The sequence below is a fragment of the Olea europaea genome, chromosome 18 (genome assembly GCF_002742605.1).
Source record: "Olea europaea var. sylvestris chromosome 18, O_europaea_v1, whole genome shotgun sequence".
Classification (NCBI taxonomy): domain Eukaryota; kingdom Viridiplantae; phylum Streptophyta; class Magnoliopsida; order Lamiales; family Oleaceae; genus Olea; species Olea europaea.
The window spans coordinates 18,721,933-18,745,734 of NC_036254.1; the positions used below are offsets into that span (position 1 = coordinate 18,721,933).

The 23,802-nt window shown below is 31.4% G+C and overlaps 1 protein-coding gene across 1 annotated transcript; it reads right to left on the minus strand.

The window, feature by feature from the left end:
* Window positions 1-9,144: 9,144 nt before the first annotated feature.
* LOC111367669 (centromere protein C-like) lies at window positions 9,145-16,326 on the minus strand. Its single transcript, XM_022988656.1, has 10 exons — window positions 16,055-16,326; window positions 15,393-15,604; window positions 15,209-15,297; window positions 15,017-15,119; window positions 14,656-14,903; window positions 13,347-14,492; window positions 12,027-12,085; window positions 10,928-11,015; window positions 10,734-10,841; window positions 9,145-9,558 (listed from the first exon to the last, which is right to left on the minus strand). Exons 1-10 carry the CDS (start codon window positions 16,208-16,210, stop codon window positions 9,440-9,442), a joined length of 2,328 nt encoding a protein of 775 aa, XP_022844424.1. The 5' UTR covers window positions 16,211-16,326; the 3' UTR covers window positions 9,145-9,439.
* Window positions 16,327-23,802: the final 7,476 nt, after the last annotated feature.

Consider the following 23,802-nt stretch of genomic DNA (forward strand, 5'->3'; position numbering starts at 1 on the left):
CTTTGGTACAGGATGTAATACTTTTGGACCAAAAATTTAAAACAATGATGCTGACACTCTGTGATTCATTTGTTGATAGAGAAGGCATATTGATAGCAGAAAAATATTGATAAAAGACCAATAATCTTTGCAACACACCTAAAAGTCACATTTTTCGTTGGTATGTTTCTATTAATTTTCATTATTTAAACTCTTCAAAAATGCATTTAATATTTTAAATCATTGTTACTTGAGTCATTTTAATGTTCTCTTTAATGTTATTACATAGGTTTAAAATTCTCCACAAAAGTTCGTAGTACATTCTTCATGAATATTCCTTTCATCGCAGTAAAAAGTTGGTTGAATGATATCTATATATATTTGTATGCTGTCAATATATCATTACAATTATTCTCATTTTATATACTCTTTCAAGAGGGATACAAATTCGAATAAAATTGATGAATTGATATTAAAAAAACCATACATTGAAAAATCTCCTACAAAACTGTCTCCTCCAATGCACGGCAAATTCACCTTAATACAAAATCTACACGATCGACTTTTACAGGTACTTATATATTTATGCACACAATACTATATATCCAAAATTTCGTTGGTTTCTATTTATCTTTCTTTATAGATTTTTTATAACCACTAAAAATTTTTTTTTCCATAGCAGAGATTTCTATTGGGTCAATGGCATGGCAACGATGGAGAAAATAGAGCACAAATCTTTGTACATGACTTGTAACAACTGTTGTCGGCGATCAAGCTCCGATTTTGGTTAAATATATCTTTATATCTTTTGTAAAAAAATCCTATTCTAAAGCTTTTCTTCGATAAAATATATTTTTTTCCACACTTTTCCACTTCTATTTTTATGTAATATATAAAATATTTCATTTCAAAAATAAATAATTACTCTTTTTCTATCTCAGGGCAAGAGCATATGTGCAATTGTCAAATGTCATAGGCTCTATAAATACAAGTGCAATTGGTGAACCAGTGGATAAACTTATGTTTACAAATGCAAAAACCTTAATGGAACAAACGAGCTTTGTAATAATTCTAAATTACACAAAACCTTTGCACAATCTGTATATTCAATACATATTTGTCATAAAGTAATCATAATACAATACATGTTTTTTATTATATATAACTTTGGAGATGTTATTCAGAAAATGCAAAACACTGAAAGAGCATTCTATTTGAAAGGGATTCAAGCAAAACCTAATTTATCCAATTACAAGTTTGACATCATCTCCGTAACTAATTTGGAACTTTCAATTGCAGAAAAACAACTACAATACCACCAAAAGATAGTTGATTCTAGAAAAAGTGTTGCTATGGAAAATGTTGACATGGATGCTAGTGAAGATTTGTCACCTCTAGCAAAAAGAGCTCTTTTCCAGTTAGCTATTGACAACTCACATTCAAAATTTGAGAAAAGTATGGAGTCAGAAATTTCCAGCTCAAATTCATTTACTTCAAACAAAATGAAAGAAAAAGTGGAGTAGAAGATGGAATGGAAACTAATTGAGCTATTCTCTTAAAATAGCTCAAATGTGTGTGCCGCTTTTGTTATTTAAGAAACTGATGCCAGTGTTACTTTTGGAGAATGATGTATGTCAACAAGTTTTTGTTCTATTTATCTTTTCTTATTAGCTGACTTCTACACTTTTTGTAGTTTTCAACATCAATGAAGTCAGTTTCTATTTTGCTAAATTTTGAACCGGAAATTCTCTTTCAATGTACAGCGCATATTTATCAAGAGAAAAAAAAAAAACAAATCTTCATCTGCATTAAACAAATAATATAAGAATAAAAAAAAAAACTTATCACTGACAAAAAAATGACAATGATACAAATATTTCTCATTTTCAAAAATTTCAAATACTTAAAATAAATACAAAACTCGTGAAACGCACGAGACGCGGACTAAAAATAATAATAATAATAATAAAAAACCCAAACCAAACCAAATCAAACCAAATTGAATTATTCAGTTCCATTATTAAAATTTAAATAATGTTATTCGCATGGCATGTAAGTAGTGATTAATGATTTAATAAATGAGACAATAAAAAAATCACATTAATGCATCAAATCGCTACCTGTCAGACTTATGACACATAGGACGAATACAGTAGTGGGCGACTGTAAATAACAATTTCATAATGTTAAGCCCCCATTTGGTATTTAATTTTAATTTAAGTTAAAGTCAATAATTAATTTAAATTATATATTTTATGTGATCCGCAATTTTTCAATCACATATTTCGTTAATTTTTATCAAAAATTACTAAAAATATGGTTTTAATCTCCCTTGAACAATGGCTAAATTTAAGAACCACATCCAATCTGATATTGTACTTTTATCCAACTCATTATCAGCAATTAACCATAGGAGGAAGGTTACAAAAAGCCTGGAATTTTCTATGATTATGGGCCAGGTAAGCTGATCAATTTCATCCCAATATTAGCTGTGTCCGCGTAACAGTCCTGGCCAAAATGAGCTGTTCTAGTCACTTAAAAGTCTGTACACGTTACTTTAATAGAAATAAATAAGGGAGCAATACATCTCTTAAATATAAAAATCACATTTCAAAACTATCAAACTCCCTAAAATGTTTCATAAATTAGGTGATAAATCAAATTATTATAGATATAATTATAATATAAATTACATTTATTTTCTCTCTATATCAATTGACATATTGTATCAATTAACATATTGATATTATAATCCCCACGCCCTGGACCCCAACTCAATCCCACCCACCCCATCCTAGAAAATCTACAGAAATTCAAATCTGTCTACATCCCCACCTCGATAGACCCATCCCGTACCCTACCTCACCTTATTTTAGGAAACTCCAAAAATTAAAAATGTTCTCCCTATAAAAGTTCTCTCTCTATACACATTTACAGGCACAGAATAATTTTACAGGTTGTGATGGTGGTGATGAGGTGGCACTGTGTTTAGACAATATATTTGCTTGATGGCGGTGATGGTGCATTGCAAGTGATAAAAGTGCATCGGAGTTTATCGGTTTAATGGTGGTAGTGGAGGTGGTAAGATGGTAGCAATGTTTTGAGTATTGTATGGTGCCAGTAGTGTTGCATTGTAGTTGACAAGTTTTGTGACTAAGTGTATTATATGTGATCAGATTTATAGTTTGTGACCAGTATGTCTATGATCAAGTCAGTCTAATTAATGACTGTATTAACTAAGTCACTAACATGTGTTATTTGTGACTAATTATGATATATTCAATGTGTCTGTTTGTGACCAAATCAGTTAAATTGCGACTCACTGTTAATCTGGTTACAGAAAGTCACAATGAAGACAGAATTAGGGCTGGGCAAAACTTTTGACCCAATCTAAACCGAAATGGACCTGAACCGAACCTAGCAGTTCTTGTTAANGAAGACAGAATTAGGGCTGGGCAAAACTTTTGACCCAATCTAAACCGAAATGGACCTGAACCGAACCTAGCAGTTCTTGTTAAGTTAAATAATCTAGGCAAAACTTTTGACCCAATCTAAACCGAAATGGACCTGAATCGAACCTAGCAATTCTTGTTAATTTAAATAATCGGACAGGTATCTGAATCGAGAATTAAGGGTTCGGTTCCATTCTCGATTCTAGATCAAGAACCGAAAAAATAAATCTTCCTAATTTTTAATTTAATTATTTTAAATAAGTCAAATTATTATTTTTTTAAATAAATTTGCTAACTAATTAATTTAACTCAAACCCAAAAATATAATTTTTCCTATTTCTAATTTTCAATCCAAGCCCAAAGTAATCAAATTGACCTAAGTTTTACCCAAATTTGTTATTCTACCATAGTGCAATTTCTACTGTTCTGGATTAATCAAATTGAAACTTGATAGTGCCTTTGTTAATTATTGTGACCTCGCTATCTTCCCCTTCCAGTGATTTTAACAATCAAAACTATGAAGAATTCAGCAAAAAGAGACACAAAAGACATATAAACTTGAACTACGTTATTTTGTAAGAGTTTAGATTGAACATGTTATTGGTAGAATTAATATAGTTTTGTGAATATTAAAAAATTTAATTATAGTACAAAACCTGGGAACCGAATAAAATCGAACCGAATGGAGTAAAACCCAATGGCTCCATAATTAAATTTGGACCAGATGATTCCACTTACTAAATACCCAAAAAATTCGAGTTCGGTTCTGTTTTCTTTAGAACTGAACCGAGTCAGACCATACCTAGCCTTAGACAGAATTGATCACAATCGATCACAATAAATACACACTTGATCACAAAGATCATCACAAACAAATCTATAACACCAAAACCCACAACCACAATCCACCACCATCATTCCAATATACCACAACCACTTTTAACCCATGTTTACCTTCATTCTGACTATCTGTTACCAAGTTTACGTACAATCACAGTTAAGATAAATCTAGTCATAATCGGTCATCATGAAAACAAATTTAATCACAATTAGCACAGACTTGATCACCAAGAATCACCACAAATAAATTCGCCCACACCATAGACCAGCACCACAATCTATTATCGTCGCAATGCAAACCAGCAAGCCAAATAGGACTAAAGTGCGACTAGTATCTGGATTGACAAATTGAACATGAAACTCCCTAATCTCTAATCCACCACCATTTGCACCTCAATCCATGATCACCACCTATAATGCACCACCACTCATCAACCCATGACCACCTGCACCTCAATCCATGATCACCACCTATAATGCACCACCACTCATCAACCCATGACCACCTGCACCTCAATCCATGATCACCACCTATAATGCACCACCACTCATCAACCCATGACCACCTGCACCTCAATCCATGATCACCACCTATAATGCACCACCACTCATCAACCCATGACCACCTGCACCTCAATCCATGATCACCACCTACAATGCACCACCACTCATCAACCCATGACCACCTATACCACAACCCACCATCATCAAAACCCATGATATACCACCATCGTCACCTACTGCAATGCACCATCGGCGAGCACTAGTTTTCACATCTCCCACTTGCACCATCTCCGGCACCATAGAGAGATACAGGGACGGATTTGGGGGGGGGCGGACCCTTCAGGCCCAACAAATTTTTTAAAACGTATTTTTTTTTTGGGTAAAAAACCAATTTTTTATGTGTAAATTTTTTTTTCCACATAGCAACCCAGTTTGAAATTTTATAGCCCGATCTTAGATCCAATCCTGGATCCGTCCCTGGAGAGATAGATCGAAAAAAGGCTATATTACAGCCCTCTCTAGTTTTTTTTTTTTTTTTTTTTTTTTTTTTTTTTTTTTTTTTTTTTTTTTGTTTTTTTTTTGAAGGAATGGTAAAGAAAAAGCATCTTGAATGAAGATATTTAATATTGAGCGGGTGCGTAGCAGCCCGGTTTAAAATTTTATAGCCCGGTCTTGGATCCAATCCTAAATCCGTCCCTGGAGAGATAGATAGGAAAAAAGGCTATATTACAACCCTCTCTAGCAATTATGTACCATTCCCATTGTACCTACACTAATGTCTCGCACCACCACCACCTTCACATGTAACTTCAACCTTGTCGCACCTAGAGGAAATAGTAGGAAGAAGGTGGTTGGACGAAGACGATGATTAAGAGAAGACAGTTATTGAAAGATGACAATGGGATGTATAGAGAGAGAACGTGCTGTAGTATAGAGAGAGAAATTTTATTTTATTATTATTATTTTATTTATTTTTTTTTTTTTTTGGAAGGAATGGTAAAGTAAAAGCATCTTGAATGAAGATATTTAATTTTGAGCGGGTGTAGGTGCGAGGGTGGAGCGCTCGAGAGAAAGCTTTTAATGAATAGAAATGGAAACAATGAAAAAAGTTAATATAATATATATATATATATGCAGATGAGCTTGATGCATTATCAACTTCTTCTTCATTTTGAAAAATATTTGAACTATTTTCACTTTGATTTTGTGATCTATTTCTAGACCTAGATCTCCTTAGCCAATTTGAGACCGAAGACATATTTGAATAAATGAAACCAAATTAAAATTACACAATAAAAACAGTAAAATAGAATAAATAGGGTTCTCACCAAGCCTACAAACGGGACCACCAACACGGCTGACCAACGTCTACAGAGCTGACCAACGTCTATTCAGCAGACATCCAGGTTAAAACCAGACTCACCTATTTTAAGCAGTGTCTATCGTGTAAGATTAAACTAATCTCACTTGTTCACTTATGGCTCTGATACCATAAAAGACCCAGGGGATAGGAGATGAAATAGAAGTACAAAATTTATGAAAATAAATTAATTTTATTGAGAATTGAAGAAAATTAAATATTACAATGATAATTGAGAAGTATTTGAGAGAACAAATTACAAAGAAAAGTAAAACTTCTTCTTGCTAAATTCGCTCTGCCTTGAAATGAAAACTTGAGCTCAATTTATAATGAAGTCCGGACTTGAAATTTCTTTCATTTGGAAGAAAGAATCTTGAAAAGAGAAGTGGACGACATCATAATGAAACATCTTGAAAAGCAGCATCAACTTTAGTCAAAAGTTTCCAATTTTTTGACTTCCTTTAATAAAGATAATCTTTTTCTTTATTAAAGTAGATTTCGATGTCTGACATAAAGTTGATGGAAATCTTGACAAATGTTGCACCATTGATTTTGAATTGGACAGAGATTGAGCAAGATCTCTCTTGATTTGTAGACCCTGAATTTTCTTAATTCATCGAGAAAACTGGATCCATATAGTCATTTTGAAGTTTTCTTTGAAGCTTTTGCAGCTTTCTCTTGAGCAAGAAACTCAGCATAGTCATCACCTAGATCAACTACGGCATCACCATTGTCAGTCTCTTGAGAATATTGAGATTCTTCTTCTTGATCAGATTCATTTGTTTTTTAAGATCCTTGTTTAGAAATTTGATCATAAACTTCTTACAATTCTTTAGGATCTTTGCATTTTGATAACATTGCAATGATTCTCTGTTTTTCAGTCAGAAAATCAGCTTGATCTTCTTGTTCTTTCTTTGAGAATTTAGGTACACCTAAATTTCTTTGTTCTTGAATCCATGATTGAACTGCTTTTGGGCAACAATTTGTTTCTTTGAATTTTGCCCACCATTTGATCTTGAATCTTCTTGTAATTTTGTGAGTTGAGAAAATATCTTGAAGATTTTCATAATGGAAAAAATCCCAACAGAAAATCCATGAAACTTTCATATTGAAAGCAAATTGAAACAAAAGATTTTCTTGAGGCTTGAGAAAAGATTTTGCCTCTTTTTTGAAGTATTCATATCCTTGAAGAACTAGACTGGGTAAAATTTGTTCTTCAAGTCCATGATACTGAAACCAGTTTTGAAACCAACTTGGAAAATGAGGGTTACAATTTTGATTGAAATTGATAAACCAAGAATGGGTAACTGGTCTAAAAAGAAGAACCTTGTACCAAGCATTCTGGTAATCAAAAAAATTAAAAGTCTCTTGACAAGTAAAATTTGTTTTTGAGAGACGAAGTCTCTTTTCTTCCCAAGGATTCTGTCCCCAGTCTTCATAAGACAGAACTCTTAAAATTGAAATTTTTGAAAACATAATTTTTGATTTTTTGAATGAACTTTCTTGTGAGGAAATCTGCCAAAAAGTTTGATTTTCCTTGAATATAAAGAATTTTGAAATCAAAACAGGACAAAATTGCCTGCCACCTTGCAAAGATTTTTTTTGAAACAAGATTTTTTACATCTTTTTGTAAAACATCTTTTGATGCTTTACAATCGGTTTTCAAAATAAATTTTTTATTGATCAAATCATCTTGAAATTTTGAGATACAGAGAACTATTGAAAGAATCTCTTTTTTGATAGTTGAGTAGTTGATTTGAGGTCCAGACCAGACTCCACTATGAAATCTAACCAACTGTTCTTTTGACGATTCTAGGGGTAATTGCTTTAACACTCCACCGAATCCTATATTTGAGGCATCTGTCTCGACGATAATTGAGGCTGTGGGGTCAAGAATAGACAGACAGGAAATATTTTTGACTAACTTTTTTACTTTTTGAACCGCATGCGTACACTCGTGACTCCATGGGTCAGAGTTATTTTGTAATCTTTTGAATAATGGGGCACAGATTTGACGAATATCTTTGACAAAATCGGCCACATAATTGACACAACCTAAAAAGCGTTGCAAACTTATTTTTTCTTTGATTTCATCTGAAAATTTGTCAGTAAAATCAAGAGATCTTTGAATTGGAATAATTGAAGAATTTTGAATAATATAACCAAGAAAACGAATTTTTGTTTGAAACAAAACAATCTTTTTAGCAGAAACTGCTAAACCATTTTTCTTGATAACATATATGAATGTATGAATATGCTTGATATGTTGTTCAATGGATTTTGAATAGATGAGAACATCATCAATATAAACAATAATGAAATCTGAAAATGAATTGAAAATATCGTTCATGATTTTTTGAAATTCAGAAGGGGCGTTTTTGAGACCAAAAGGCATAACATTCCATTCGTATTGTCCAAAAGGAACATTAAATGCAGTTTTGTATCTATCTTCTTCTTTAATTTGAACTTGCCAGAATCCTGATTTCATATCAAATTTTGAAAAGATGATAGCTTTTGAAAGACGATTTAGAAAATCTTTCTTCTGAGGAATTGGATAACGAATCCATTGAAGAGCAGTATTGAGTGGTTTATAATTGATAACAAGGCGTGGAACACCTCACTCGATTTCAGCAGAATTATTAACATAAAATGCAGAACAATTATATATATATATATATATATAATTTAATTAGTACCTAATTTTTTAATAAAATTTTTAGTGATCTAATTTTTGATAATAAAATGTTAAATCCATGTTTTCATGTAATTTTCCCTATAAATAACTTCATTTTAATGTTCCCTACAATTTGGATATGTTTGGCAAGTGTTTGACACCTGTTAAAAATGGGAACACTTTCTATCTACATATTTTGTAAAATACACAAATATCATTCAATTATCCACCACTCATTTCTATCTATTTATAAACACAACTGTTTCTTCTTCTCTAAAGTGCATTTAAGCTAATCTATTGGCCATATCGTTCTACTACTTCCAACAAAATATAGCTCATGAAAAATGAGTATACACTTCAAAAGAGACCGACGATAGATTCCAATCACAACACATTGTAGAAATCTTCGAAGACCAAATCATCAAGGAAGAAAATCACACATAACAAATTTATACGGGAAATTTTCTCTCGGTCCATCTGCACAGAGGTATTTTAATTATGTAATCTAGATGCAACAAATCACATTCGACCTTTTCAACTAGAGAACAACTTCCCCGGCACAAGCAAATGAGATAAGCAGATACTATTAATTTTCGCCATATGATAATAATGCTTAGGTAAATAACCGACTCAATGCTGGACCAACTGTTCAAGAATTTCCTTATCGATAGATGAAATGTAATGCTTCAGCTTCAGCGCTCCATCAGCCTTCCCTGGAGATATATACTTCACCCCAACTAGCTTCAGGCCTACAATAGAAGAACAACACAAATTAATAATGTGAAAGAAGATAATAATCGTATCAGGCGATGTTATCCAAGGATTCCAACGTTGTGCGACACGAGTAGAATAAGGAACCGTGGAACCTTTCCAGCAAAGGTAGCATTCTAAAGAAGCATGGACACGGCCATGTTGATTTATATTCTTTGAAATTTTAAATTTATACATATTATCTTTATCTTTATAAATTTTAATGTAGGACACATCACATGCCATTACGAACACTTGCTCAAGAAGTGTATCTAAAGTATCCTCAAGCATTAAAAATTTGAAAAATATATAAAAAATAGGGACATGTATGTGTCTTGTCGTGCCCATGTCATGAAGTGTCTGAGTTTAGTGCCTGACATGACAATATCCGTGTTCAACATGTCACCCTAGCTGAGTGTCCATGCTCCATAGGTAGAATTGACGGATGAGGATACACCGAAAAAATATATGAACACTCTCAAACTCTGTTTGTGCCAGTGGGTTGGTTATTGAACTTGTGCTTGTGTTCATCAAAACAAATATGCGCATCATTTTATTGCAACTAGTACAGGATCATGCTTTGATGGGAGAAACAGAAGAAAAACAAAGGCCATGAAGAGATACAGAGCTAATTTCTCTAGCTTATTAGCTTTTCAAATAAAGAAAATAAATGAAATGGATGGATCCAAATCCCTACAAAGCCAACTTCCGAGCCTTGCAATAGGTTAGAAGAAAAGGCAAGTCATTTTACGAAGTTTTTCACTTTCTTAAGTTTGCCTATTGTGCATAATTGGTTTCTAAGAAAGAGATTTTACAAATAGTACGATATAATTAGAGGCTCCATTCTACTTTGTTATTTTAAAATCAAAATAAATGAATAAAGAAAAAGCAAAAGAACAACTGTTTTCATTTTAATCTAAAAAAATTTAATACCTTCTTCTTTTCTCTAGTTTGAGTTAAAACCATTCCATTATTTCTCCTCAGAGCTCATAGAAGGGTGATTAATTATTAAATCCATAGAACCCAACCCTTGTGAAAAGTTAATTAACAAGAATGTATTCTAATTGAAGAAATAAAAGTTTACATAAATAGATTCTTCATACCCTATGATCATGTAGTGAAATTAAATTTTATTGTTTTATGAGTACTATAGTTGAAAAGTCAGAATACTCACTCTCATTTACACGTCCGTATAAGAACCTCTCGCCTTTCCAGTATTCCAGAGGTCTCATTCTGATTCTTTTGCTTCTTCTTACTCCAGTTTCAAATGATGTACCAGACTCTGGAGAGCAAATTTGGCTATTACTACTCAAGAGAATAAATAAATATAACAGAAATGTTGCACCAATGGATGTACAAGTTAAATACCTGCAAGACTTTTTCTCAGTGGATGAGCTTTTCTGAGACGGTTTTCACATGCTTCTCTATTTGATTTCCGTTTCCTGATGTGATGTGCCTGAAATTTGAATAGTACAGATAAAATTCAAGTTATCCAAACATTAGCAAACAATGGTATAATCTCTTAAAAGTCATCAATACAAGAAGTCCTCGCACAAACGTATGATTGTGAAGTGTTCTAATAAACATCAGACTCAGAAAATTTTGTAAGATGACCTTTCTTTCGATCACTTATAGCAACAGAAGTTCCTCTTACGTGCAGATATCAAACTCAAGTCAATATCTGTAACCTTACATATAAAACATTTCAATTCTCTTAGATCATTTGCAAAGAATAAGTGAGAGAGCAAGGTACACAAATCTTTTTCAAATTTCCAAAGTGCTCAAATACATTGATTTCAACATATCAAAGATCTTACACTACACCCTTGCGATCCCCAAATGCACACACAGAGAGAAGTTGATGAAATAAGAAAGTGAAGAAAATAAATGCATTTAAACTTTTTATATAGAAAAACAAGCCGTGTGAATTATCTATGAAAACATTTCCATCTTTTCATGGTATTCAAATCATACTCACACTTGCAAATCATTGTAACATGCATGTGTTAGCTTAAGAACTCGTAATCCATATTCCAGGACAGCATAGATGACATTCTATGACCCATACATATACTTCAGTTATCAAAATAATTAACATAAATAACAGCTGGAGTGAACTGACACAAATTCAGGTACTTTTATAGTTCATCCATGCAACATAATCCATGGCAATCCACCAAAAGTCATAATTCCTCCTTAAGTTAGACGTATGATAGCATACTGCCTAGAGCACATTATTTAAGAATGTATACATAGGATATTCAAATATGAATAAACACAGACAGACAGAAAGAGCTAACTTCTAATCACACTAAAGTTAATCAGTTCACCATAAAATATTGTGAAAAAAAATGTGAACTGATAAATAAATGAAAGAATAATGACCACTGATGAGATTTTAAATTCAAGGAGAAAAAGCATAAAACTATAAGAACGGAGAAAAGAAAGAAGAATAAATTAGGACAACCTCAGACTGTTGTTCATTATCAAACTGCTCCATCCTGGATGGAATATCCATGGCGTCATCTACAAGTACAGAAGGAATTGGTAGGTGTGTCATGAGGATAGAAAATGAAGAGATAGAATATGAAAACAATAAAGTGAAATTTTACTGAAAATATATTCTGAATTTTATTCATAATACAAAATTTAGTGAAAACATGGGCAGATATCATATATTTCCTGCATCCAGGCTATAAATACTATATCAAATAAAAGATTTTAGAATAAATCTTAGGTTAGAGCATGATATCATGATTGCCAGTTGAAGTGCTCGTACTTCATTATCTCGTTAGCCTTCAAATATTTCAAATCAATGACACAATATTAACTACTGTCATTACTTGTTACAAAGAAGGGCATTCTGCACTCGTGTAGGCCTAAACCTATAAAAGAGTAAGTGACCAAGGGTGAAAGAATAAGCATGAAAGTGGGGACCTCACAGCCGTTGAAGTTGTGTAACTAAGTATTACCAACTTGAATCTAACAAGTCAGTATTGAGGTTTTAGTGCCACATAAAAAACTTCTAAATTATCATTATGTGAAATTATAATTACATGATGACATTGGTGCTCATAATCTAATATTCAGCAACCATAAATCATATCAAAGCCAGCTTTAAATCTACTATACATCTAATTGATTTTCCTACAGAAGAATATTTTATATTTTCATTTACTGACATTATTTGAGGTTATGATTTTAACATCAATGAAAGCCTTCATTTCGTATTTCAGAAAACCTAGGTCATTAAGGATTACTAGCACAATTTGCCAACTTATGGCTCATTTCATGGAAATTTTCATTTAAATTGCCTCAATAAAAACTCAGCTTCACGCAAAAATAATATAATGAAATCCTAACAAATTAACAATATATAATGAGGTCCAGAAAACGAGCTGTCTAAGATAAGACTTATTTGAATTGAATAAGCAAAAAGATTGGATTGGCTATGATCATAAGTACAGATCATTGCATTCAATCACAAGGCAGTTTGCTTGAAGACCAATTTATCTAAATTACTAAAAGATGAAAGATATCATAAGATATAAACAATTTATTGATGCTACATCATATATGATGGTATAGTAACATAGAATCTCTGTAGATCTAACAATGAACCAAATGTAACGGAGAAAAAGGATTCTTGTAGCTTATAAGGAACAATGCTTAGTTTATTATTCTTATATATAGCTATATAGCATCTCATGGATCAAACAAGTCACATTAGTTAAAATATGTATCCAAAAAAGATGGCAGATCAGAGTAAGAGCATTAATATTCTCACTGCTATTTAGGTTTCCAACAACTGCTGCTTCTTCAACGATGCAATCTGGTACTTCAGTTGGTTGACCGTCACCACATGCATTTTTTTCGCTAGAATTTTCATCCGCTAACTGATCCGTCAAACTGCCTGAACTTTCATTTATCACCTTCTGTGAATCCACATTACAAAGTGTAGGTTCACTAATTTCAATATCTATACTTGACTTCAACTTGCTAGACATCCCTGAATCCTTCATTTCAATCTGATCATGGAGCTTGTCGATGTTTTGAACAGGAGAAACACTTGTCGGTGCTGACCTATTAACCTTAAGAGGAGAAAGTGGATTACTCGGAGGATTAAATTGCAAATTTCGCTTCTTCAGTGATAATAGAGAAGAGACAAGATTTCTTGGAGGGGTTGGTGAGGCTTCATGGTTGGTTGGATTTTGTGGCACTTTTAAGTTTCCAACAACTGTTTCTTCTTGAACATTGCAATCTGGTAATTCGTTTGATCGACTTGATCCATCTGCATTTTGTCTGCATGCAGTCTCATCCACAAACAGATCCAGCAAACTTCCTGAACTTCCATTTATCACCTTTAGTGAATTCATATTAGAAATGGTAGGTTCTCTAATTTCAACATCCGTGAATGACTTCAACTTGCTAGACACACTCAAATCCTTCAGTTCAACCTGATCCTGAAGCTTGTTGATTAGTACAACAGGAGAAACACTTGGAGGTGCTGACACATTAACCTTAAGAGGAGAATGTGGATCTCTCAGGGGATTAGATTGCAAAATTCGGTTCTTCAACGAAGATAAAGAAGCAACTGGATTTCTAGGAGGGGTTGGTGAGGCTCCATAGTTGATTGGATCGTGTGCCACTTGTTCATGTTCACTGGGTGGTTCTCGAAGTACGCTTTTCAGCAACATATCAATTACCGGTGACTTATTGCAGAGCTCTGGCATTTTTTTTTCCGGGTCCATAACATCAAACCTTCCAATGTGATGAGGATCAGGCATGCACAATTTTTCAATATCAAGAGATTTGATGTGCAATCGCTCCTGCAAGATATTCAAAGCCCCATCCCCATCTAAATCTTCATTATTACATGACAACAACTCATCCAAAATATGGTTGATGTTATTTCCCACCTCCGTCGTTGAGTCTGTTAAATCAAATTAAAAATGGTACTAAGTTGAGAAGAAGGTATATTTGCATCTAGACAATAGCATAAAGGACAAAAAGTTTCAATGGCATTAATGCAATCAGTAACATAAGTCCTTTCACAATGACATTGATATTTCCCCAACTCAATAGAAATCACTCACCAGCCAATTCCACTTCCTGTAAATCAACATTGGGACTGGGACTGAGACCGGGTTCAATTATGTTTTGCTGAGAATCATGTTTAGAAGCATCTAGAACATCCTGCTCCACTATTTCCTGGGAGGACATTAATGTATCATCATTTTTAGATGGCACTGCATCCTTCTCCACTATTTCTTGGGAGGACATTAGTGAGTCATCATTTTCAGATGGCAATGTAGAGTAACGGTGCTTATAGTTATATGACTTCCTGCAGTTAAAAAGAATGGGCTGATCCATTGCTACCAAATACAAATGCCTTACAAGCTACCAATTTTATTGTGAAATATAATTATCAAGAAGACAAAAAAGAAGTTAATATACCCCAAAATTCCAGGTCGACGACGACGTGCATTAGTTGAAGATTTGTATTCATTCAAATTGTTCGTGCAGTCACCAAGCTGTTTCCGTATTTCCTTCTGGGCATCTATAGATTAATAAACATGAATCCTCCATGAAAATTTAAAAGTTTATACAAAAATAAGAAAAGTGAAAAATGAAAACAAAGAATTTTACTTTCAAGCCTCTCGTAAGCATCAAAAAAATTGTCTGGGTCTTCCAGCTGATCAACATTCACTGTTGGTTCCAAAGTCACTAAAGGCTGACTGTTACCAAAACATATTGTTAATATTAGCACATGAATCTCTAATATAAACACCATAGCAACTAAAAGTAAGGATGAATGAGCATCAGTCTTCACCTCACATTAGGCTTCAAAGAAAATCGAGCCCGCTTACGACCAAGGGCTAGCCCTGGCCTTCGTTCTAGAGGCTTGTCCTTGCCTTTTGCAGCAACAGCGTCACTGATGCTCACAGTTTCAGCGATGTTTGCGAAATTAGAGCCGAGAAGCGCTGCTCCATTCATAATTCTCTTAGCCTCAGTCCTAAGCTTTTCGGGACTCCTTAACTCTTTCTGAGATCAAAAGCATAATTAACAAGCACGCACAATGGTTCAGTTACAATCTTTTCTTTCAAAATTAGCTCATGAAATAATGAAATCAAAAACGAACCAGTGCCATAATTGCAGATGGAATTGAAATTCACAAAATTTCCAATACATGATAACACAAATTATCTTTCCCATTTTCTTGTTCATCCCAATTCTTTACCGTTCAATAGTCAAATGATGGCATAAAGCATTCTCCATAATGTTAGGATTTTACAGTTATTATGCATCAACCAGCATGAAAAAAACATATAACAACCACCTAAAAGGACAACACAAAACAGTTACTCTACCCGCAAAATAGTCTTCCTAAGCTCATGGTATTGAGTGGAAGCGTAAAATTCAGGAATTCAACAAATTAAAGCTGAGACAAGCACAAAATATGAACAAATTTAAAATTAATCCGCCTTCAAGTACCAAAGATTTCATAAAATGATGAATTGAATTTAGGTCTTTCGAGTCCGATGGAATTGGACCGTCAGTTGAAGCCCTAATTGTGCGGGGGAAGAGAGACGGTCCATTGAGGCCTTGCAGTGGTTCCACCGACTCGGAGATCAGTGCGTCGCTCGCCATTGCCGCCGTTTTCGTGCTCGGGCGAGCAGGTGATATGGAGAGATCGAGAGAGCGCGTGTGACAGAAGCGTCCCGGCGTGGCAGTGAAAAAATTGCAGTGGGATTCGAAATAAGAAACTGAGCGGGATTTTATAAATTTGGCAGAGGTGGCATGTTTAGGGAAGGTGATTCTATTAATCCATTATACTATGCCCTGTTTGGGATTTATTATAATGAGTTTTTGGGAATGGATTTTAAAATAATAATTTCTTTTTTTTAATATTGTGCAACTAAAAAGAAGTAAAATTTTTTAATTTACGTGTGATATTTTTTTATTAAAAAATATATGGTTAAGTGATTAAAGAAAAAAGTATTAAATTATAATGAAAACCAAACACAGGCATATATACATCTATACTTTCAAATTGATTTATAAACATACAATGTGGTGAGCCATGGTTGGATCAAAATCTCTTCACTAAAAAAAATATCCCTACTTTCTTTCGACACTTCATCAATTTGTAAAACTTTCTATAACTTTTTGTGGACAAGTAGCATTATTCTCTATTAAAAAATTATAAGTGCATTTTATACATTTATTTGGACCTTTTGAGATAGAGTATTTTTGCTTATTTTAAAGTGGCTTAATTCTATGTGTATTGTGTTTGTTATGTACAAATAGATAAAAATGATGGTATTGAAGAAATATGGTGAAAATGAGCTAAATTGCATGAGATCTAAAGTTCGGAGATTAAAGTCTAAATACTCAAAGTTGTGTTGAACCTCATGATGAATATTCAAGAGTGATTGGGTCGACTGGATGAAAAAAGAGATTAAAATGGTGAAATATAATCGAAGTATTATACACATCAATTTCCAGCCAAAAAAGTTATAATTCGATTTTTTTACCTCAAATTAAAACCCGTTTTTGACATAGTAAATGTTCAACTAAAAAATGATAATTCTAGAAGAATTGAAGCTCTTTACATTAGCTTTCCAACGCACTTTTAATCTTCTCAATTGAATATTATGAAAGAAAGATATGACAAACATACTGATGATTGCTCAAGATACAACACAAGCGACGTCCCAATTCGTGTGCCTCACCCCTCACCCATGCTACCTGAGGCTAAATTCACCCTTCTAGATGCGCACCTCACCCATAGCTCTGCATGCACCTCAAAGAATTTTGAAGGGAAATTTTATTTTATTTTCATTCCTGACTTAGCAAGTTTTGGTTTGATATTTTATGCATCCTTTATAATCTAAAAAAGATCCAAAACGTTGAAAAATCATTATTTTACCATTAAAGAAGTTTAGCAAGAGATGAACAAAAGATTCCACAACAAGATTTGAAGTTCCAAAGCTCGAATTGAAGTTTCAAGTTCTTCCTTATGTTCTTTCATTTGGGTGATATTGTTTCAATTCTTTTGTTGTAATTTGCATATTTACTGCTAAACTTTGTTTCATATGGAATGAATGATAAAAACTTTTAATTAATATTTCTAATTCAAGACCCGAGAATTTTAATGAATTCTTGCATTATGTACTAATTATGTTTACATATTGCGTTGTTTGATTGCTTAGCTGCTAATTAGATAACTTGTTGCTTATTGTAATGTTGGAAGATTCACAACAAGTTAGAACATAGTATAATTAACACATAGACAATAAGTGCTAGGAATAATATTTATGGTGTGTGCAATTTGTACATCTTTATCCTTGATTTGTCTATGTCGAGTAAGAAATTCTAGAAATCGAGTATTTTCATTTTCATTTACTTTATATTTTATTTTAGTATTTATGTTAATCTAGTGCTACTTTCTTAATTTCTAATTATAAAATTGTAAGTTTTGAGTTTTAATGAGTAATTTATTTTAATATATTCAATAGTTTTTATTAAATATTTGATTAGAATAATTTCTTTTTTTTAATATTGTGCAACTAAAAAGAAGTAAAATTTTTTAATTTACGTGTGATATTTTTTTATTAAAAAATATATGGTTAAGTGATTAAAGAAAAAAGTATTAAATTATAATGAAAACCAAACACAGGCATATATACATCTATACTTTCAAATTGATTTATAAACATACAATGTGGTGAGCCATGGTTGGATCAAAATCTCTTCACTAAAAAAAATATGTAATTTCTTTTTTTTAATATTGTGCGACTAAAAAGAAGTAAAATTTTTTAATTTACGTGTGATATTTTTTTATTAAAAAATATATGGTTAAGTGATTAAAGAAAAAAGTATTAAATTATAATGAAAACCAAACACAGGCATATGTACATCTATACTTTCAAATTGATTTATAAACATACAATGTGGTGAGCCATGGTTGGATCAAAATCTCTTCACTAAAAAAAATATCCCTACTTTCTTTCGACACTTCATCAATTTGTAAAACTTTCTATAACTTTTTGTGGACAAGTAGCATTATTCCCTATTAAAAAATTATAAGTGCATTTTATACATTTATTTGGACCTTTTGAGATAGAGTATTTTTGCTTATTTTAAAGTGGCTTAATTCTATGTGTATTGTGTTTGTTATGTACAAATAGATAAAAATGATGGTATTGAAGAAATATGGTGAAAATGAGCTAAATTGCATGAGATCTAAAGTTCGGAGATTAAAGTCTAAATACTCAAAGTTGTGTTGAACCTCATGATGAATATTCAAGAGTGATTGGGTCGACTGGATGAAAAAAGAGATTAAAATGGTGAAATATAATCGAAGTATTATACACATCAATTTCCAGCCAAAAAAGTTATAATTCGATTTTTTTACCTCAAATTAAAACCCGTTTTTGACATAGTAAATGTTCAACTAAAAAATGATAATTCTAGAAGAATTGAAGCTCTTTACATTAGCTTTCCAACGCACTTTTAATCTTCTCAATTGAATATTATGAAAGAAAGATATGACAAACATACTGATGATTGCTCAAGATACAACACAAGCGACGTCCCAATTCGTGTGCCTCACCCCTCACCCATGCTACCTGAGGCTAAATTCACCCTTCTAGATGCGCACCTCACCCATAGCTCTGCATGCACCTCAAAGAATTTTGAAGGGAAATTTTATTTTATTTTCATTCCTGACTTAGCAAGTTTTGGTTTGATATTTTATGCATCCTTTATAATCTAAAAAAGATCCAAAACGTTGAAAAATCATTATTTTACCATTAAAGAAGTTTAGCAAGAGATGAACAAAAGATTCCACAACAAGATTTGAAGTTCCAAAGCTCGAATTGAAGTTTCAAGTTCTTCCTTATGTTCTTTCATTTGGGTGATATTGTTTCAATTCTTTTGTTGTAATTTGCATATTTACTGCTAAACTTTGTTTCATATGGAATGAATGATAAAAACTTTTAATTAATATTTCTAATTCAAGACCCGAGAATTTTAATGAATTCTTGCATTATGTACTAATTATGTTTACATATTGCGTTGTTTGATTGCTTAGCTGCTAATTAGATAACTTGTTGCTTATTGTAATGTTGGAAGATTCACAACAAGTTAGAACATAGTATAATTAACACATAGACAATAAGTGCTAGGAATAATATTTATGGTGTGTGCAATTTGTACATCTTTATCCTTGATTTGTCTATGTCGAGTAAGAAATTCTAGAAATCGAGTATTTTCATTTTCATTTACTTTATATTTTATTTTAGTATTTATGTTAATCTAGTGCTACTTTCTTAATTTCTAATTATAAAATTGTAAGTTTTGAGTTTTAATGAGTAATTTATTTTAATATATTCAATAGTTTTTATTAAATATTTGATTAGATTTTAAAATAATTAAAATTAATAATCAAATTAAAATTAATATAAATAAATTTAATTTATTATATAATAAAGAATATAATAGAAATTTAAATTTATTGTCATATATATATAATGAAGAATAATATAGGAATAATGAAAGTTTAAAAAAATACACTAAATAAATAGTGTCATAGCACATTGTACCAAATTGGTGCACCAATGCACCTATTTGGTTCACAATTGGACATGCAGTCATGTATTAAAGAATTGGTAGTATCTTGTTAAAGAGTACTAAGTATTTTATTTACATTTTAATTAATTCGATTTTAATCAAATAACAAGATTAGTTTATGAATGAGTTTTATACTAACAATCTAAAGTCTATACTAAGGGCTTGTTTGGTGCTAATTATGAGAATTAATTTTTTGATCGTTATGTGAATCCCACCTGTGAGTAAAAGAGGTAAAAAAAAAAATGACGGTTGACTATTATAAGTAACGGTCAAAAAATTAATTTTTGACTTAAAAATCAAAATCAAATAGGGGCTAAATTACCTAATCTAACTAATTAATGTGGACGTATTGTAAAAACTCAACTAATTGACAAACACTACAATTTCGAATCTTCCTACATTTACCCATTTTAGTCTCAATTCTAGATTTAGACCATATATAATCAAATATGAAGATCAATATTTTTCAATTTGTTTAATAATTTCTCTCGATTGGAATTAAAATTAGGGTCTGTTTGATTGTAAAAATGAAATTGAATTGAAAACAAATTCCTAAGAATTGAATTGTTTAGAAATTGTTTTCATATGAATTGTAAATTATTGTGCTTGATTAATATAATTTTTCACGTGAAAAATTTTGAAATAAAAAGTTTTTTTGTGTTCGTTTGACTTTATTTTATATGAAAATTGTCAATTAAAGAAATAGAATTTACTGATATTGGGGATGAAATTTATTTCCATTACCAAAAAAAAAAAAAAAAAAAAAAAAAAAAATAAGAAAATTATATATCTTTTGGTGTTCATTTGACTTTGTTTTACATAAAAATTGTCAATTAAAGAAAAATATTTTTTTTACAATAATTCTTAAAATTTGTTAACTTTGCCAACAAAAAAAAAACGAAAATATATATATGCTACAATAACCGGAAAACCAATTCCCACTATCCTTGAAAACTAAGAAAATATCAATTCCCAATACAAGTAAGAAAATACAATTCCATGGAAAATAAAACATAACAAAGACACAAAATTGAAAAATTTTGGAATTCGAATTCCATTTTGCATGGAATTCGAACCAATCATTTACGCGTAGAAATTGTTGTCTCATTTTACTAATACATAATTAAGGATACTTTTTGTACACATATAGAATCATGGAAGATAAGATCAATTTTGTAACGTGGCATGTGATTTACATGGTAGATGTATATGCTTTCTTAATTAATTAATAAGTGTAAATACTTATAATCAATTGTTTATGACTTGTTATCGTTATATTACGTCTTCACTTTTTGGTGATGTATTGGGTCCAAAGAAGTGTTATTTATCATTTTTGTTACGAAACTGTTAGCTTCATAACGTGATGTCTATATATAAAGAAAAGAAATAGAAAAATAAACATGCATGGCTATGTGCACGTTTTGATTTAAATTGTTGAGATTCAATTGATATGATTATATAAGTTGAGGTTTAAACAAATTACCTGATAATACGGAGATGTTGCTGGCTTACAATGCTTATATAATCTTCTAGAATGATTAATAGTGTATGCTCGTAATTTTTTTATTTTTATTATTATTTTATTTATTTATTTATTTTTTTTTTTTGGGTATTGTATGGTTCATGTGAAATAAGGAAGTAAACAAACCTTGGAACATATATAATACTATTTTTTGCCACTTGCATGCCATTGTATTTATTGGATGCTTCAGTTTAAAAAATGAATTAATTTAGAGTTATGATTGGTGTTCATAATGCACACATGGCGCCTCCCTATTGGAGGGGCGCCTGGCTCATCGACACCCCTCCAATAGGAGGGCACCATGTGTGCAATATGGACACCACACCAAGAATTATTAATTAATTTATTGTATTTTTTACCCAAATTTGTTGCTTAGATAATATTGTGTGATTTCTTATTGCTCATTTTCTTTAAATTGCATTATACCCCAAATATTTCAATGTCTTTAAGAGTTCTTTTTATGGTTCACAATATCTATGTTTTAACATGTTTGACTTATTTGGTCCATCCATGTAATATATGACTTATTTGGTTTGTCTATGTAATTGTATATCTACGAGTTACAAATAAATATGTAAATCATAGAACAAAAATATTTATATTTTAGGATATGAGTAAATGGTTAAAATAAAGTTTGTATGAATTTCTTAATAAATGGCGATGATTTAGGACTCTTGGCAAGTTTATGTTGTGGACAGCTAGAAATACCTCTATCTTCCTTGCTAAAAGTTAATTGTTTAAGGATTTGAGGGAAGCAAACCTTCAATTGTCTTCATTTGTATATTACTTCATTAAATGTATGATCGTGTTATCTAAATTGGTATTATATGAACTTAATATGTGATCATTATATTTTATGTCATAAATACTTTTAATGATCATTACACATATCAATTGATCCATAGGCATGCATGAAATTTCATGAAATAAAAGAGTTTTTAAATGTCAATATGAGAAGGAATGTTTTTAAAAGGATATGTATCCCAATTTTTCTTTTTCTTTTTTTATTATGAAGTGTATATCTATGCCACGAAGGTATGAGTGGAAAATAGGGTATAGGGGACCAACACACGCGATCAATGTTCAATGATGAATGTTTAATGTTAATGTTAATGTAAATATTAATTGCTTTGCGATAAATAACATGGCCTACTACATTCTGATTTGTTAAATGATATACCAAGTGAGCTTACGATGTCAATGTTATGATTTTTAGAGAAATGAAATAAAAGTGGATACATGCTGAGAAATGCTTTTGCTTTAAAGTAACTCATACGTATATTATAAGCATACATCTTTTGTATATGTTTGCTTGCTGGGCGTTAGCTTATTCCACGTTATCCCTCCCATTTTTCAAATGATGAAAACGAGATGAGTCGAGATAACGACTTGTGACGTGACGGACTAAATACTATCATATTTAAATACTAACTTCATTTTGAAAATAAATTTAACATTTAATTTAATTGCCTTGTATTTCTATTACGTACAAATTCTTTCCATAAGTGAAAGTCATTAATTTTTTATTATGTTAAAGGAAAATCTAATTATTTCTCCACATTTATGATTTTAAGAGAAAATAAATGACAATACTTCCAAGTCTAGGGTACCTAGGTTTGGAATGTTAAAAAATTAATCTTTTTTCCAATCCAATACAATGCTTAAGAAGGACTAACATGCAAGTGACCATAAAAAGATAAAATCTATGCACACGAGCAAGTGTGAGTACATAAATATTATATGTTGCACGTGAAGTGCACGTGATTCAACTAAACGGTTCTACTTATGTTTATTTACATTGTATTTTCTAATTAGTAATTAGTTGTACAATATTTTAACTAAGTTCAGTAAAATATGGTGTGCAAGATTGGGACTGATATAGTCATTAAAATAAGCAATGTGTTCGGTGTGAATTTCATATTATTTGGGTTTTTTGTTTTTAAGTTGTTTTCAATTTTCAATTTTATAAAACACTCAAAACTTGTTTTGTTTGATATTTTCGAAAATGAATGGTTGAAAACAAGATTAAATTTATAATATAAAACTCATAATATATTTTTGACGTTTTGAGTGTTCTAAATGA

Bases quoted from the DNA above. Each gene is read 5' to 3' on its own strand.
- LOC111367669 (XM_022988656.1), bottom strand. From the start codon at position 16,210: ATGGCGAGCGACGCACTGATCTCCGAGTCGGTGGAACCACTGCAAGGC. The intron at 12,086-13,346 runs GTGAGAATATTA...CTGTACTTGTAG, and splicing joins TGTTGGAAACCTAAATAGCA to ATGACGCCATGGATATTCCA. The intron at 10,842-10,927 runs GTATTTAACTTG...TTTGCTCTCCAG, and splicing joins ACTGAGAAAAAGTCTTGCAG to AGTCTGGTACATCATTTGAA.